Source organism: Corylus avellana, chromosome 9 (assembly GCF_965113065.1).
Source record: "Corylus avellana chromosome 9, dhCorAvel1.hap1.2, whole genome shotgun sequence".
NCBI classification, from domain to species: Eukaryota; Viridiplantae; Streptophyta; class Magnoliopsida; order Fagales; family Betulaceae; genus Corylus; species Corylus avellana.
This window is the reverse complement of record NC_142498.1, coordinates 15,220,931-15,239,166: the sequence shown is the minus strand read 5'-3', so window position 1 is coordinate 15,239,166 and position 18,236 is coordinate 15,220,931. Positions and strand designations below refer to the sequence as shown.

The 18,236-nt window shown below is 36.2% G+C and overlaps 1 protein-coding gene across 1 annotated transcript; it reads right to left on the bottom strand.

The window, feature by feature from the left end:
- Positions 1-1,336: 1,336 nt before the first annotated feature.
- LOC132190280 (Nucleotide/sugar transporter family protein) lies at positions 1,337-17,145 on the bottom strand. Its single transcript, XM_059605220.2, has 7 exons — positions 16,819-17,145; positions 15,416-15,567; positions 15,096-15,304; positions 14,927-15,020; positions 13,617-13,783; positions 13,337-13,507; positions 1,337-1,791 (listed from the first exon to the last, which is right to left on the bottom strand). The coding sequence occupies exons 1-7, from the start codon at positions 16,907-16,909 to the stop codon at positions 1,512-1,514; spliced, it is 1,164 nt and encodes a 387-aa protein (XP_059461203.1). The 5' UTR covers positions 16,910-17,145; the 3' UTR covers positions 1,337-1,511.
- Positions 17,146-18,236: the final 1,091 nt, after the last annotated feature.

Here is an 18,236-nt window from a genome sequence, read left to right as displayed (position 1 = left end):
CTTACAATTCAAGCAAAAAGCCTACATGAAGATAAACTACAAATTCCTAAAAAAGCGTTCATGACAACTCGAGTTCGTATGATCACAAGAGCTATTTATTTCTTCATTTGGCAGGTGGCATGTTCATCTGCTTATGTGTCCACCACGCTTCTCGATGTGTTTTATTATTATTGTTAGCTATCAAAACTCTTGTTTACTTTTGTCCGATAGAGTGTGAGCTGACAGATTCTTTAAGACTGTCGATAGACTTACTTTTTGCAAATAATCTACCAAGCTTCTTGTCTATTCTTCAATCTTCCATAGCGTTGATTAGATTTTCATATTCTTCTTCACTTAGAGGACTTTGACTATCATATAACAAATGTAGGTGTTATATGTCATCAACTAAGAAGTCCAATATGGTGCTACTTATAGTGGCGGTTTAATACAAATAATACCCTCTCATTCTTTCTCTTGTCTAGAGAGAGAAGCTTTGGGAAACCCTTAGGGTTTTTTCCCCAGCCGCCTCCTAGTGAGGTCCTCCCCTCCGCCTCGTGCAGCCCTCCCAGGGTGGAGGAAAAGGCTTTCGCCTTTTGCCTTTTCCTCCCAATGTTTTGTTTGTCATAGGGAGGCATAGACTTTTAGCTTCAAATGGGTGAAATTTTTACCATTATTACTTGAAAATACTATGAACATAAATATATATGGTGTTATTTATCAATGCAATGACATGCCTTTGTTTTGTTTGTCATAGGAAGGCATAAACTTTTAACTTCCAATGGGTGATATTTTTTCCATCATTACTTAAATATATTGTGAACATAAATATATTATGGTTGTCACACACACGCATTAAAGTTCAACTTCAAATGAGTGATGGAGTGACACATATTGGATTTGCATATTGAAGAAACATTATGGCTTATGCCTTTTGAGCATATTGGATATATGTTTTAATTGACATCAATAAATATCTCAAGATATAAAGGGAAAAAGACATAAGATAATAGTCTCATTTGAGACATTGGGGCTTCAATTTGAGGCATTGTTTTCGTTCGAAAACATAAAGAAAACTGATATAAATTAGCACAATTTTTTTTTTTTTTTTTTTGAGTACATAACCAAAAAAAAAAAAAAAAAAAAAAAAAAAAGGCAAAAAACTAAACAGGCCTAGAGTGATGAAACGAATGAGGGTCCTTCCCACTAGTGATAGGAATCGAAGGTTGAGGTGGAGGATAAGTAGGAATACGGCTAGAAAAATTTCTAGCTATGGCCCAATTTTGGCATTAAACAATTTCCAATACAAGGAAGAAGAATTAACATATACACAACCAAACTGTATAAACAAGGAAAAGCCTAAACAAAATGGTATTCAGATAAAGAATTGTCCGGATCATTCATATATACAATGTTCAATTTGCAGTCAAGAGCCCTATTCTTTGGATTCAGAAAAAAGTTAAAAGGTGAATAAATTAATAAAACAACTAAAGTTAATGAAGAGCTCCATCTTGTCATTAATCTTCTTACCAAAGTTAGGCGTCTTGTTTGACTGATTCCCCACCACCATTTCCATCATGTGTGTTGCCATTTTCTTTGCTCAGTCTGGATACCGGCAAAGAGGCTTGTCGGGTTGTTTTGCTTGATTTCTGCTTCAGATTAAGGTAAGTGTAAAAAGACATACCAGCAATTGCTGTGGAAGCTCCCATAATACTAGTTTTTCCTTGATTGGAACCAAAGAGATAGTAGTTTCCAAGAAGAAGAACACATGTTTTAAACTGCCCAAGAACAACATGGGTGACGGCAGACGTGGCCCTGTAAATTGAGAGAGAGAGATGGGAAATGAAAACCAAACAACATAATATTCTCAAATTTCAGCACTAGCAGAATCAAAATGTCATTAACTGATACATAGCATAATAAATTATTTCAGTAATCATCTAATATAGGACAGCAAGTCGAATCATCGGCAATCAACATGGCATTGCCAGTTATCTGGAATGTATGACAGGAGAGATCTTAATTTATATTTTATTTTATTTTTTTCCATTTAAATGAGCAAAACGAACAGATATACTTTTTCCACATCAGCAGTAATGGCAGAAAGAACCACTAAACTTGTAAAGCCACTACTAGTTTCTTACCATCCAACAAAGAAATCTATATATATATATATAGAGAGAGAGAGAGAGAGAGAGAGAGAGAGAGAATGTGTTGCAGAATTTGACATGACAAAAGAGAAGCTCATGGAAAAGCAAAGATTAGAGATGAATATTTCAAACTCATATTCTAAATTTGAAAAGGTAGTAACAATCAGGCGGTGAGTTTATTTGTTAGGGGTCATTTGGAAATTTTTACTAATTTTAGAAGTCGATCCAATAAGAGGGACTCAGATAAAAGAGGCAAATTGTAGTCCAACTCAAAGAATAGAGTTAAGTGTTACTATTGTAAAAAGTTTGGACATTACAAATCTGAGTGTCCGAAGTTGAGAAACAAAGTAGAAGGTAATAAGCCAAGTTTCTCTCCTGTGGCTAGTGTTGTCAAAGAAAATTATACAGATTCAAAATTTATCCTTGCAATTACTATTTCTAATGTTAGTTTTTACGACAAATAAGTCTTTGATACATGTACCTTTCATGTCTCCTAAAAGGGATTAGTTTACTACCTATGAGTTGGTCAATGATGGTTTAGTCTTAATGGGAAAGATTAATGCCTGCAAGATTGTTGGTATCGATAGAATCAACATGACAAGATTGTTAGGACTTTGATGAATGTTCGACATATGCCAAATTTGAAGAAAAATCTTATTTCTTTGGGCACTTTAGACTCCCTTGAATATATAAGTATTTCGGTGAAAGTGGAGTCATCAGTGTATCAACACGTTCCAAGAGATATGATATTATCCGCTTTGAGTCGCAGCCCACACGGTTTTATTATTGGATTTACCCCAAAATGCCTCATCTCCTCGCTGGCAACCCTCATAGGTTTGTGCACGTTGGTCCCCATCTCAGGCTAAGCTTCGGCTCCGATACCATATGTAAGAGCCCGCTCCAAGTGGTATGATATTGTCCACTTTGGGCCTCAGCCCACATAGTTTTGTTATTAGGTTTACCCCAAAAGACCTCATACCATTTAGATAGCATATTTCATATAAACACATCCTAAATACTCAGGCACATGGGACGTCACAATCACCCCCACTTGGAACTCAACGTCCTCGCTGGCGACCCTCATGGGCTTGTGCACACTCCCCTCATCTCAAATGGTGTAATATTGTTCGCTTTGGGCCTCAGCGCACACGATTTTACTATTGAGTTTACCCTAAAAGACCTCATATCATTTAGAGAAAGCATATTCTATATAAACACATCCTCTCTTCCAAACCCAAGCAATGTGAAATGTTACAATCAAGGTTAGTAAAGGCTTATTAGCTATGATGAAAGGTAACAAGGTTAATGGTCTTTACTTTCTTCAAGGCAATATGGTGACAGAATTAGCTGATGTGTCTTCAGATAATTTCAGACTATCAATAGTATTAGCACAATAGAGTGAGAAGGAGCGTTTCATGTCGCATGTGCCTTACTCTAGTGCGTTTGAGAGCATCATGCATGTTATGGCGTGCATTCGTCCAGATATTTCACATGAAGTCAGTGTTGTTAGTCCTAGTAAGGTTCATTGGCAAGCAGTGAAATGGATACTCCATTATCTACAGAGCGCTATAGGCTTTTGTTTAGTCTTTGACAGAGATAATGGTATCAATTCCAATGTCAGTAGTTATATCAATTCAAATTATGTTGGTGTCCTAACTGTGACACAAGTATATATCACATTGCAGAAAATTGCATTCGAGGAAAATCTAACGGACATGTTGACTAAGCCAATTTTGGTTCTCAAGTTCAAGAGTTACTTGGACTTGATTGTTGTTTATAGCTTGTGATTACCCTTATGGGTGTTGAGGGGAGACGTCATGAGGAGATTTGCATTTGAGACTTAATAAAACTCAAGTCAAGGTGGAGATTGTTGTGTAATGACTTGAATAGTCTCAAGTCAATAAGCACGTGGGGTCCAGCATTACTTTTCCATCTTTGGTTGGCTTTGGTTTACTACAATTTGAAGTTCACGTGAATTATACTCCAAGTGGCATGAGGAGTATTAATAGATTTTTCATCATTATATAAGGAGCAGCCTACTGCATAGCCAAGCAATGGAAAGGTGAGCACGCACAACACAGTGCTTTGGAGAGATTAGCCCACTACCAGTCTCTTTGTTAGGTGTTCGCAGACTGTTTATCCCACACAGGCACTTAGAGAAAAAGAGATTTTCTTCTATTACTTTTTTTTTTTCCTCTTATTTTTCTTGTGTGAGAGAGATTTGGGTGTATTGAGACTTTGGGCTTTGAGTGGTTTTATCCCTACTCTTTTGTACTCCATTGTCTTTATAATGAATTTCCTCTAGGTCATTTCAGTCAATGGATGTAGGATTGTTAAACCAAATTACTTAAATTTTTTTTTTTTGATAAGTAAGCCGAACTACTTAAATCTTGGTGTCTTATGTGATTGATTTATTTTCTGCTCTTTTCTGCTTCTTTGGGATCCTAAATTTAGTTCCGTGTACAACATGTAGATATGTATTAAATCTCACATTGATAACTAGATTGTGAAGATGCTAAAAGAAAAACTCTCTTTAAGTGCATTATGGCACAACAAAGTGAGAAACAACCAGAGAGATTGTACAGCCACGCTTGTTCACGTTGTGCTTCAAAGCGGGCTGTTTTGCCCCCATTGTCCAAAGGCTGACTTGATGTTCCTTTTATAAGGTGAAAAGTTGGCCATCACAGGATATCTCCAAGTCGCATAGGGAAAGGACTTCCAATCCATGTGAGAGTGGACCAAGTCAGCCACCAAATAGACATTGATTGAACCAAGGAGTCCAAAACAAAACCAAATTGGAGAACCAATGGATGGGCCCCATGAGACAAGACTTGTCAATTCAATTCATTACACAACAATCTCCACCTTGACTTGAATTTCATCAAAGCTCAAATGCAAATCTCCTCATAACGTCTCCTCCAACACCCATAAGGGCAATCACAAGCTACAAACAACAATCAAGTTCAAGCAGCTCTTAAACTTGAGAACCAAAACTGGCTTAGTCAACATATCCACTTAATTTTCCTCTAAAGCAATTTTCTTCAATGTGATATCTACTTGTGTCACAACCAAATTACTAGCATAATCTGAATCAACATAGTCAATGACATTGGAACCGATACCAGTGACTATCAAAAACTAAAAGCGCCTCGAAAATAATGGAGTATCCATTTCACTGCTTGCCAGTGAACCGTACCAATAGGGTTGTAAACAAGCCAAGCCTGAGCGAACTTTCCTTGTTTGGGCTCAGCTCGTTTAAATTTTACTCGAGCTTGAGCCGAGCACAAGGACAAGCCAAAAAAATCGACCTAAGCTCGAGCTCATAATAAGTCGAGCCGACTCTTATATTTAATTTAATTTTTTTAATTATAAATTTAAACTTCAAGTACTCTTAAACGACTCAAGAAACCAGCTTGCATATGAGCATTTGCTTAAATTTGCTAGCTGAGTATGGAGCCTGAGTCAATACAATAAGGCACTTGGTTTCGAAGAGAGAGGATATGCATCATTTTATAATAAAAGGATGCTATTAGGAAAAAAAGAAAAAAAAATCATCAATTTTTAATATTATATATATGAGCAACTATGTGAATAACTACCAATTCGAACCTTATACGAGCTGCTCACAAGCCTAACCGAGTCGAGCCAAGCTTACTTCATTTAATATTCAAGCCAGTATTTGTGTTCACGAAACGCCTTATTTAATAATCGACTCAAGCACGAGTCGAGATTATACGAGCCGAGCCCGAACTCACTCGCGAGGGCTTTGCTCACTTAACACCCCTACTTACCAAGACTAACAACACTAACTGTATGTGAAATATCTAGACGAATGCACATCATAACATACATGATGTTCCTAAACGCACTAGAGTAAGGCACATGCGACATGAAACGCTCTTCCTCCTTACTCTGTTGTGCTAACACTGCCGATGGTCTGAAATTATCTAAAGAAGACACATCAACTGAATCTGTCACCATATTGCCTTAAAGAAAGTAAAGACCATAAACCTTGTTACCTTCCATCACAACCAATGAACCTTTACTAACGTTCACCAAAATGCTTATATCGAAGGGAGTCCAAAGTGCCCAAAGAAATAAGGTTTTTCTTCAAATCTGGTATATGTCGAACATTCATCAAAGTCCTAACAAATCCCATCATGCATCATTCTTCTGACTGTACTGATACCAAAAATCTTGCAGGCAACATTGTTTCCCATCAAGATTGAACTACCATTGATTGACTCTTAAGTAGTAAATCAATCCCTTTTATGAGACATATGAAAGGTACATGTAGTATCAAAGACCCATTTGTCGTAAAACTACCACCAGAAACGGTAACTGCAAGGGCAAATTCTGGATCCTCATAATTTTCTTTGACAACACCAACCACAAGAGAGAAACTTAGCTTATGACCTTCCACTAATCCATTTTATTTATCAACTTCAGACACTCGAATTTGTAATGCCTATACCTTTTGCAATAGTAACACTTATGGGTGAGATTTCTCGTGATTTGGGTGTATTGAGGCTTTGGGCTTTGAGTGATTTTTTATCTACCACTTCTGTACTCCATCTTTTGATAACAGATTTTGTTTTGGGTCATCTCCACCAATGAATGTAGGCGTGGGGATCCTAAATTTAGTTGTCAAAATAAACTGATATTAGAGCCAATGGTTAGCTTCTGCTACTGCTAATACGAGTGTCTTGATTTGATGCGTTTGGTTTGACTCCTGTAAATAGAGTGTCATTTCTCTTGGAGTCTGCGTGACACTCTTGTGCGTTGAGAAGTTTGGTCAATGTGGAAGAAACTCGTAAGTGTGAGATTTGTTGTGAGGCTTGTGTTCTACATTGAGAAAATATTAAAAAAAAAAAAAAGTAATTAATATACATAAGTGGACCTAAGTCCATTAACTTAGGCTTTTGAGCTAGAAGTGTTAAAAATATTTAGGGGGCCACAGACCCTTGCCCCTATGGTTCCATCACTGGATCAAATGTTGTTCTCTTTCTCTTGTTGCGGTGCCTTACAGAGATTCCATTTAGTATTATGTGATTTATGTGACAAGCACATTTGATTTGTTGAATGTGGTAATATGAGCATGATGCGAATCACAATGGATAAGCCAACAAGCTTTTAACAAGTGACCAAGTTAATTTGAAAAACAAGGAAACAACCTAGTACAAGAAAAGCGTATGATGGATACAAAAAGATAGACCATATTACTATAGGTTCAACAGTGACAAATTATTCTTTGATTCCATAAAAAATGAAGAAATATCCCTAACCCAGAGATTATTGCCGAAAACAAGGAAGAATTTCTTGACATCCACTGGAAAAGAAAAGTAAATATGAAAGAAAGGATGTAGAAGTGGAATCTTCTTTCTTTGTTAAAGAAGTTGACAAATCAATTAAGCCCACATCTGTATAGAATACACCTCAGATAGCTCTACATATTATTCAAAAAATAGGAAAATAATTTGATGACGGAAGAGGTTTATGACATGGAAGACTCCAATAGTTCGCATCTTAAGAATCACTGACAACGATTAAAAGCATGCCAAAGAGAAGCACAGGAAATCAAAATTGATGGGCGCACCACACATCACAATCTGCCAAAGATGCTCCAGATAAATAGGATATTCCTATCTTTGATTTTTCATTATCCCTATACAAATTGAATGACAGTGGAAAAGGACCTTCCAATATCATCTTTGTTATATCTTATTGAAAAGGTGTAGTGGCATCAATCACGAGTTTCTTATTGCAAGCAATACATCAACACTTCAAAACTATGCTCTAAGTTTTATGCAACAATAAGATCATAGACAAGCAAGCTTACTCAAAACCTTGAACTCTAACATTGTTGCTATTGACCGTCATCTGTTGATTTATTCTCACTAATGTATTGCTCGTTTTTTCACTTTTTGATTAATTGTAAGAGTCAAGGATACTTTATAGTTTCCAGATTTGTTGGATATGGCCTTTAGTAATGGCCTATAAGACATGTTTTGCATCAAGTTGTATATCACGTCCTATTTGTAGTTAAAAATAATAATAAGAAGAAAAAAAAAAAAAAAAACCACACTACCTATATTTTTAAATTAGATTCTAGCATCATTAGGATGAGAGAAACTCATGGTCATGGTTTACATATATGGATGTACTTTTTAAAATTTAAGAAACAATGATATTTTTTGGAGAAAATTCAGCGATTATAATCATCATTAGGGTTGTGTGGTGCAAATAAACAAGGTCCTGGAAGAGCAAACTTAGCCAAAATTACTTGAAATTATGGTTTTATTTGATGTGGGGCCTAGGTGGGATCCTAGGAAGTATTAGTCTTAGTTTTACATTTATTTGTGTTAGAAAAATGTTAGTTCAGGTTTAATTAAGCTTTCTTAAGTTTTCTTAATCCTTGACAAATTTCAAGATTTGATGGAATGAGTTATGCCAACGTCCACAAATCCTATTTTATGTTCTGGAGTTCTTTCCCATTTTGTTTTAGTAGTATTCTGTTGGGATTGGATTAGTAGTTCTTTTTCCTTTAATGCAGGAATCCTAAGTTTTGTAGGAAAAATATTAGAATAGCTTATGTTGGGTGATCTTGGGCCTATCTCAACCCTAAAAGCTAGCTCAAGAGGTGAGGCTTTTCCTCACACTTATAAACTAACAAATAGCTCCTTCCACAACTAATGTGAGATAACCTCAATAATTTCTCCCTCACACATCGGGCCCTGGGTCAGAGCTGAGACAACCCCAACAGCTTACATAGATGCCTTCCTATATTTTGTCAAATTCATAGAATCAGTTCAATATAATTCCAGCAACGTTTGAAATTTATCAGGGAGACCTTACCTAGTGTTGAATTTCCTAAAGATCATGCATCAAGTTGGTAAACAGAGCTCGTTACCCTTTCTATTCTGCATCAAATTGGTATTAGAGCGAGCTTTCAATCATGTATGGGCATTCAAAAAGATTGTTTAGGAGTTGACTCATACACAACATCATATTTATTTTCAAATCTGAAGCAACTTGACGGCATTAATAGTCAATAGCACTATCAACACCAACAAGCTCAACTTCTTGATTGTGCAACATGCGGTGTCAAGATCGAGATTCCAGATCTTAAGGGAAGGGCTGATCCTGTGGTGTTTGCTAGGCTTGGTTCGGTTGAAATATTTTATTATTATTGTTATAGTTTGTATGAACGGTTTAGACACAAAAGGCGGAGGCTATTATATTATTCAACTTATGTTAACCTAATACAGGTATCCTATTATATAGGATTAGGAAAATACCATAAAGACTAAAATACCCCCAAAACTCTAATGACTCAAACCCTAACTCTTCTAACACTCCCCCTCAAGTTGGAGCATATACATCATATAAATCCAGCTTGGAAGATACAAGCAAACGAAAAACAACTAGAAAACATATTCTAACACTCCCCCTCAAGCTAGAACTGCTTGGACCACACAAGTTAATTAAATAAAACTTCAACGCCGGTCGAAAACTCGTTGGTAACTTGAACAACCATTTGATCGGTTCTCGCCGAAAAACACCAAGGCCGGTCAGATGCAACGATCACTTGATTGGTTCTCGCCGGAGAATCCAAGGCTGGTCGGATACATCGATCTTGGGATTGGTTCTCGCCGTAAAACACCAAGGCCAGTCGAATGCAACGATCACTTGATCGGTTCTCGCCGGAGAATCCAAGGCCAGTCGGATACATCAATCACAAACAACAAACAAACAAACAACAAATTTTCACATGATTAACCAACAAGATTCACCGGAAAACAGATACTGGAAAAACAAAAAAAAAAAAAAAATCACTAAAGCTTCGCTGGAAATACGCCGGAACTTTGTCGGGGCTTCAAAACTGGCCGGAAACACACAGAACTGGCCGTCAGTACCTAAAAATACAAGAAAAACACTGAAAAACAGAACAGAAACAGTCACTGAAGGCTCGCCGGACCTTTGCCGAAGACTCGCCGGAGCTTGCCGAAGAAGACAGAACACTCCGGCCACTTCAACAACAGCAACTACAGAATCAATAGAGGGCCACACAGTAACGTTTCAACACCAAAAACATCAAATCGTCGGAATTTTTTTTTTTTTTTCTTTTTGATGGCCGCTGCAACTTTTCCAGCCACCACAGAATACTCCGGCCTCTTCAGACAAGACAGAAAACCACCACAGAACCATCCGGCTAGCATCACAGAACATCAAAAACAAACAAATATATATATATATATATATATATATATATATATATATATTTTCACCGGAAGGAGTTTCGGTCACCCTAAAACAAGAACAAAACAGCTCTACGGAGCTCTTTGAAGGTACTGCCCGTGTGGGTTAGCCCACACGGGCAGTGCGGCCACCAAGTTGAAAACTAAACTACCCAAGAATCGAAACAAGCTCTGATACCATGTTATAGTTTGTATGAACGGTTTAGACACAAAAGGCGGAGGCTATTATATTATTCAACTTATGTTAACCTAATACAGACATCCTATTATTATATAGGATTAGGAAAATACCATAAAGACTAAAATACCCCCAAAACCCTTATGACTCAAACCCTAACTCTTCTAACAGTTATTATTATTATTATTATTATCTGAATTATATTCAGAGGGTGAGCTTTGCAAAGATGAAATATATAAGCCAGGCCCAAGATTGGTGATAGTGCGCAGAAGGAGATATAAGAAAGTGAGAACTACCACCAATAAGCACAGGAAAGGCAAGAAGGCAAAGCTTTTAGAGAAATATATGCATCCGAATTGTCAAGACTGAGCAACTTGTCAATCCAAACAAGACAGCATGTCAATTGTAGTGACTAGGCAGAAATTTGATGAATTTATAACTCAATGTGAAGCTGAAGCAAATGACTGCCAGGCATTTGCTCCATCCAAAGCTGGTTTAAGGGTTGATATGGGGCAAGAGTTGCTTAGGGATCCACTCTTAAACATGGAGCACACATTCCAAGCTGCGCTTAACATAGAGAAGTACTTGTGATATCCGATTACTAGTAAATCTGATTCTCAAACCATAGAGAGCATATTTATGGCCCTGAAAAATGAGACCAGCCAGCAGAAAGCCTAAACAATTGACCAAACTGCCACAACAGGAAACTGGAAAGCAAGAACAAGCATGTTAATGAGTCAGAGCAGCATACAGGAAACCCCAATGAGTGAAAGAAACCAGCAGCAAGGCTTTAAACAGCAAGCTGAATTGCCTAAAGCACACAACTGACTCAATACTGCTAAGTTAAAATCGGAGACTTTAATAAAAAAGAAAGATTCTAAACTACTTGACAAAAGGGACATAAAACATTTGAAAAAAGACACAGATCAAATGCATTATTGAAGCAAAAGAAATCAAAAGCTCAGCTGTTGACTGCCAGCTTTTGTGTCTAATAAACCTCCATTTTTTTTTTACAAGTAAAGATGCATTATCAAAGCGCAGAAGGGCGCAACCCTAGTACACAGGGAGTATACAAGAGAGCGACTAAGAAGGAGAAAAAGAAGAAGAAAACATAAAAAGGAAATCAACGAAACTAATCACTAAGGGCGTTAGCCAACCAGCAGTCCAAGTGAATAGGGTGTACAAAAAAAAGTGTGTGAGATCCTCAATATTCCTAGATGAGTCCTCGAAACATCTAGCATTTCTCTCAATCCAGATGCACCACATAAGACAAAGAGGAACCAAACTAATAAACCTCCATAACATTTAAGAATTGTTCAAGAAGAGGTTAAAGGGAGACACTTTGCTGTGTGAAGAGTGATACAAAATCCTTTACTGTTGTTGAGAAATGAGTTCTCATTTCTCAAGAATTTTTTTTTTTTTTTTTTTTTATAACTAATAATCCAATCTTATTAAAAGCGTAAGGCGCTTCTAAGCACACTGGAAGTAGATAAAAGGAAACAACTAACTATAAAGGGAAAAACAAACAAGGAAATTATCATAGTTAATCGACAGAGGGGACACATAAGCCATTATCCAAAGATAGTTCTCAAGAAGAATTGAAAGATTGAAACATGGAAACAGCCGAAATGAAAGAGATCGCACAGCCTATTCCAATACTTCAACCTGTGTATCACTTGCGATTGATAATTCTCACTTAGTTACTTTGGATTCCTGAAAATTTGAATGCTCCCTTTGGAAAGAAGAACGTTGCAGTATCATCATTATCTCCACCAACAAAGAAAAGAAGAAAACTCATGCTCAAGTTTTTTATCAAATGTCGAGGACACTGTTCTCAAAGCCAGAAATTCTACAACCTCAAAACTCAAGGTTGAGTTTTGAAGCCAACAAACTGAAAAGGCAAACTTATGAACCAAAATTATTTGAAATTTTCCCTTGTTTGATGTGGGTCCTAGTTGGAATCCTACCAAGTCAGTCTAGTTAATTTTAGTCTTATTTTTATGATTACTTGTGTTAGGATGCAGTTGGTTCAGGTTTAATTAAATTTTCTTGAATTTTATTATGTCATCGGTAATCTATTAAGTGGATAATATCAAAGGCCCATTCTTATTTTATGTTTTGAAGTCCTTTTCTATTTTGTTTTAGCAGTTTCCTACTTGGTTTAGTTGTTCTATTTCTTTTTGTTAGGAATCCTAGTCTTTTTCCGAGAAGGATCAGGAATAGGCTATATACATAGACTTTTATGTAATCTGTCAGAACATATAGAACAAATTCAATAAATTTAGAGGCTTTCTTAAGCTTTGAGGGCGTTTGCATTCTCCTTCCAAGGTGTGATTACCAGAGGTTTATCTTTTATTTTCTTATTCAATTCACTGTTTAAATACCAAACAACCATCAAATTCCTTCAAGATTCAATCATTTTTTTCCTTTTTTAACCTAACCATCCCTAAGTCATTAACATCAAATCCATCCGGAAGCCTTCAAGTACTTATCAATAGAATTACCTAAACATTCTGCATTAAATTTCCTAAAGATTCTTGACACCAGCCCGCAAACTTTTCTGTCCTACATCACTAGGTGTGATACCTTTGGATTCTAGAATTGACTAAGGAAAATAATTTACCAATCATAACACCTCATGTTCTGCAAAGGTTGCTCTCTAGAGTATTAATTAACTGAAAGCAACAAAGAGATGGGAGCTCCAATATTTCAAGTCATGAGACCTGATAGGCTATAGCATGGAATAGTCAAAAGAATGAATGGAGATTGCTTACCCAAGTGCTAAGGCACCTGACCATTGAAGCAAGAAGCCAAGAACTGCTGATGCGAGAATCGCTAATGTGTTATTGAAGTTCCAATCAAAGGAAAGGGCACCAGGAGGATCCAACAATGGTATCAAAGCAACCAGAAATAATAAAGTGATCGGCGTCGTCTTCCACATCAAGCTGTTCAGTGATTTCAAATCATTGGTAAGATGCAATTATGTAACGTTCGTAGAAGGAAGTGAACATATAGGAGAGCTATAGAAAACAGGAGAAAGAGCTTGAAACTTACGCCAAGGCTGTCCAATTCTCCTGCTGCTGCAAACTTGACCAGAGGATCTTGTTGACTGCACTAGGTATTATCCATGCAAATGCTACACAAGCACCAAAGAGGTCGAATTGGAGATCAGTCACCGAAGCCACAGCAACACCAATAGATACAACTGTAAGTGCAAGCACCTGGAAGATTTCACTGGCAAGAGTTCAAACACAAAGCAGGATGCTATAACATTTATCATTAATAGAGGCAGATCAAGTAAAAAAGTTTTAACAGTCTCTGATCGTTCAACAAGAATATTACATCTTTAACACAAGATAAATGTCACATTCAATATGCTCAGACCTTTGTAAGCACCTTCCTGGTATCATTACAGAAAGCTTATGAATGGCACAAGGGCATCCACCCCGCCACCCCCCCCCCCCCCCCCCCCCAAACTCTATTTAGGAGCCATAATAAAGCTTCAAAGCGGAGAGTCAAAGTAGTGGCAAGGATCTATTAATAACAAGCACAAGATTGAAAACCCAATTATGTGGTGCAGGACCCCATACATCAAATTGATTGAAGGCTCTAATTGAATACCCTCCAATGGAAACAGATTTCACATAAAGCCACTTATTCTATACACAAAGATTCCTCAATGATGTTTTCAAAGTCCAAGTCTCCAATTCACTACTCAGTTTCACTACATGCAATCATAGTATATACATCTCATATGTACATCTGTATGTGTAGAAAGATAGGGATGCAGGGAACATGCTCCTTGTATCTGATAACTGAGAGCCATGAATCATAACAACAATTCTTTCAGGCGACATTTTACTTCATTGGACAAACATAGAAACAGATAATAAACCAGCTCTACAAGTACCACTTTGAAAATCTGTAAGTATGTTAAAACAACATATTACAATCAGAATGAGTCCACCACAAGTTGAATCAGGATCACATCATCTAAGCCACAATTTATATTGTCATAAATTTCACTTGAAGTCTCTGGAATCATTTGGGCCGTCTTATATACTTTATCATGTCCAAAATGGACACTTCTTTCAATTGAAAATGCTACTTTGCGTGCTGGGAGTCATAAGATTTTAAGTCCAGTACTCCACATTTCAGACAAACATTAAGAAGTGATTCTTACCAAAAATGATACGTTTCTATTTAACAAACAGTTGAGTTAGACATGATTATATTATTGTAAAAACTAAATATGTTTACACATCATACTACTCAATTCTCACATCTCAGCCTACTAAAACCTGAGTTATAAGGATGCAGTATTTCCATGTGCACATCAACATTGCGAAAAAGAAGGAACTTACCTTGGGGAAAGAAACTTTCTTTCTATACAATAAGAATTCTGCCAGGACAATGGACGGTGTTACAGCAATCTTAGACATCTGATAAAACCCCACACTGAAAACATACGTAGTAAACTCAGAGTGCCAGAAACAGAAAACTTGCACAGAAATAGGAAATAACATATCTTACCTATTGTATTTTAAGCTGACATTGGCGAGGCCAGTAGATAGGGACATAACAGTGCCAAGAGTAATTAAAGTAGATGACCGTGTCAATTTTGAGGGAGGAGATGCAGGGAGTATAGAAAAGGCATTTAGAATGGCCATTAATAACCAGCTTACAACATAGTGAATAAAAGTGAGAAATATAGGGAACTTGAATTTAACTTTATTAAGCACCTGAAAAAACAAATGAGGCCAAATAAGATACAAGCTGGGAAGCAGTAACTACATAATTCAATATGGCATTCTATAGCTAGATTAGATATATAGAAAGGCGACTATACGAACCAATTTATTCGTGAAAATAATACCAACAGCAACCAAAAAATTGAAGGTAAGAGCAGCAATGGGACCACATCTACATTGCTGTTGACGCTTTACGCCTTCAGACGAGCGAAATTCATTAAAAAGAGAAGCTCTCAACTCTTCCAAAGTTCTTCCTGAATTGATGAACAAAAAAATAGGAGATAAATAAACCATATCAAGAAGACAAGATTTACAATTGGAATAATCATTTTATACTTGACATATTTTATGTCAGAAACACCAGTATTTCAATATAATACAAATGATAACCGCAACGTCATCATTAACACCAATATTTCAAAAGATGTTGTGAGGGTGTTGTGCATGTGTGAGGAGGAGGAGGAGGAGGAGGGGTGGTGGTGGAGAGAGAGTAAACAATAGAAAGAGATAATAAACTGTCCAACTTGCAGTATATTTGATCTTAAAAAATTAGTTGTAACATGTTTGTTTAAACTGCACCCACAAAAATTTTTCTTTAAAAAAAAAAAAAAAAAAAAAAGATATAATTGATGGCACAAAAATCCGTATATAATTTTCATATTTGGTTGATAGTGAGATATTATTTATTTAAGGGTTATTGTAATCACCATACTTGTATTCACTCACCTACTACCTACTACTCTATAAATAAATAAGAACCTTTGTATTTGGTGTAGCCGTGTAGGTTAACCACCCGCAATTCCTTTTCTTTCTTTTCTCTCTCTTCTCTCTCTTGCTTCCGCTATAATTCTCATATTTTATATTTCCCCACAAATTTCTACAGAAAAGATAATAGATTTTACGGTACCCAACTCGTCATAGATCAACAATGGGCCTGTAGTCTTAACAGATTAAATTAGGGATTCTTCTTCTACTCTTAACAACAACCAAAAAAAAAAAAAATCGTCTTACAAAATTTGGTGCATAGAGTGCCAACAAAAAACAATAGCAATAATAATCATAATAGTAACAATAATAATAATGCCCACAAATGACAACAACAACACCCAATAGTTTTAAAAAAAAAAAAAAAAAAAAATAGTAAAAAGATATGGTAACAATAGTAATAATGGTAAAGCACCAAAGTTCAAAAAAAAAAAAAAAAAAAAATACTAGAACTCAGTTCATTAAATTCGTCAACATAAATCAGTGAATCACTCCAAGAATTGCAATATGCAACAAATAGATAATAACAGAAAAGAAATCAATTAATACTCCACAAAAATGACATTATCATGGTGGATGGGATCAACAAATTAAACAAAGAACATCTTAAGAACCGAGGCAAAGGGATATCAGAAATTACATTGAATCATATAAAACCACCAAAAAAAAAAAAAAAAAAAAACAGTAAACTAGTCCAACTAAAACAGAGGGGAACTAAACAGAAATCAGGAAGTGGGTACCTTTTTGGCCAGCATCACTGTCTTTGCGCTTAAGAATCTTCCTAATATCTTTCCTTACAAAGAAATTGAACATTTTGCGGCTACACAGCATTCCCCAACTTCCCCTGTTGATTTATTGCTCTCCCATCAGAGAAATCAAAATGGGTCTGCTTCTCTGAAAGACTACTAAAACCCCATAGAGAGAGAGAGAGAGAAATTGGCATGCAATAAAAAGGGCAGGTAAACAGGCATGGAGTGATGAGAGTGAACAACTAGACAAGTTTCAGTTTCAGTTTAAAATTCAAATAGTCAAGGCAAAAGACAAAAATAGGAGCAATATTACGCGAACACCGAAGCGTTGCCTGTGAAAGTGAGGAAAGAGAGAGAGAGAGAAGGAAAAGGCTGACACGTGGATCGAGAGAGCGATGATGGCGGAAAATGACAGCTGTCGGAAAGAGATTTTGAGGTAATCACGGATGCAAGTGACCGACAGAAGGTACCAATGTCGAAGGATTTTGAGTTTTTTTCCTCAAAGAAATAATGCACTTTCACCCTCAATTTTCACATCTATTTTATATCCATCAAAAGTGTTTGGGAATAAATTCACGGTATAAGCCCACCAAATTTTAAGCCCATCAAATTTTAAGTCCAATGGCCAAGTATAGGCCCACGAAGATATTAATTAATAAACAAGGGTTATTAATTAAATAGACAGATATATTCCAATTAGAATAAAGACGCCATACTTATTTCTACAAAATGACTACTCAAGATTATCTTTACATGATATCTGTTGAAGATTTATTTCTACACGATAGCGGTTGAGTTCTATCTCAACTCTGGACTATCAAACTAATTCAAATAAGAAGATCCAGTCCAAGTCTACTTCAGCTCCCCAAGCTTATAAATAGGCTCCTACACAAGGTACTAAATCATCCTGAAATATCCTCACACATATTATTGAGTGTATTGAATTATTGTGCGCCGAAGCACAATATTTCTCTTAGAAACTTTCTGACTTTGGCATCGGAGTGTCCCGGGAACCCCTTGACTCGACATTATTGAAAATCCGTGCATCCACCGTGTTGAAAACTGTTCTAACAAAAAGCATTCTTAATGAACTTATCAAAATAGCTATTGGTAAAAGATTGCTTTTGAAAAATATAATTTTTAAGTTAAAAAGTGTTTTTGTTAAAAGTTTTATTTCTATAGTTTTTGCCAAAAAAGAGTTTGGACCATTTTTGCACTCTTTGGACCCTAAAAAACGTTTTTAATTTTTTTTTATCAAAAATTTACTTTTTTCTTCAAACTGATTTTTTTTTTAATGACTTTATTAGTGTTAAACACATTTTTAAGCCACTTAAATGCACACCCAAACAAGCCCTAAGTCAATTTGCTGAAATGCTCCAAAATTGGTTCCCAATAGCCTTATCAATTTG

What these genes read in the sequence shown, in the direction of transcription:
- LOC132190280 (XM_059605220.2), bottom strand. Translation starts at nt 16,909, where the DNA reads ATGCTGTGTAGCCGCAAAATGTTCAATTTCTTTGTAAGGAAAGATATT. An exon ending in TTATTTTCACGAATAAATTG is followed by an intron (nt 15,305 to 15,415) that starts GTTCGTATAGTC and finishes TTGTTTTTTCAG; the next exon opens with GTGCTTAATAAAGTTAAATT. An exon ending in GAGAATTGGACAGCCTTGGC is followed by an intron (nt 13,508 to 13,616) that starts GTAAGTTTCAAG and finishes ATCACTGAACAG; the next exon opens with CTTGATGTGGAAGACGACGC.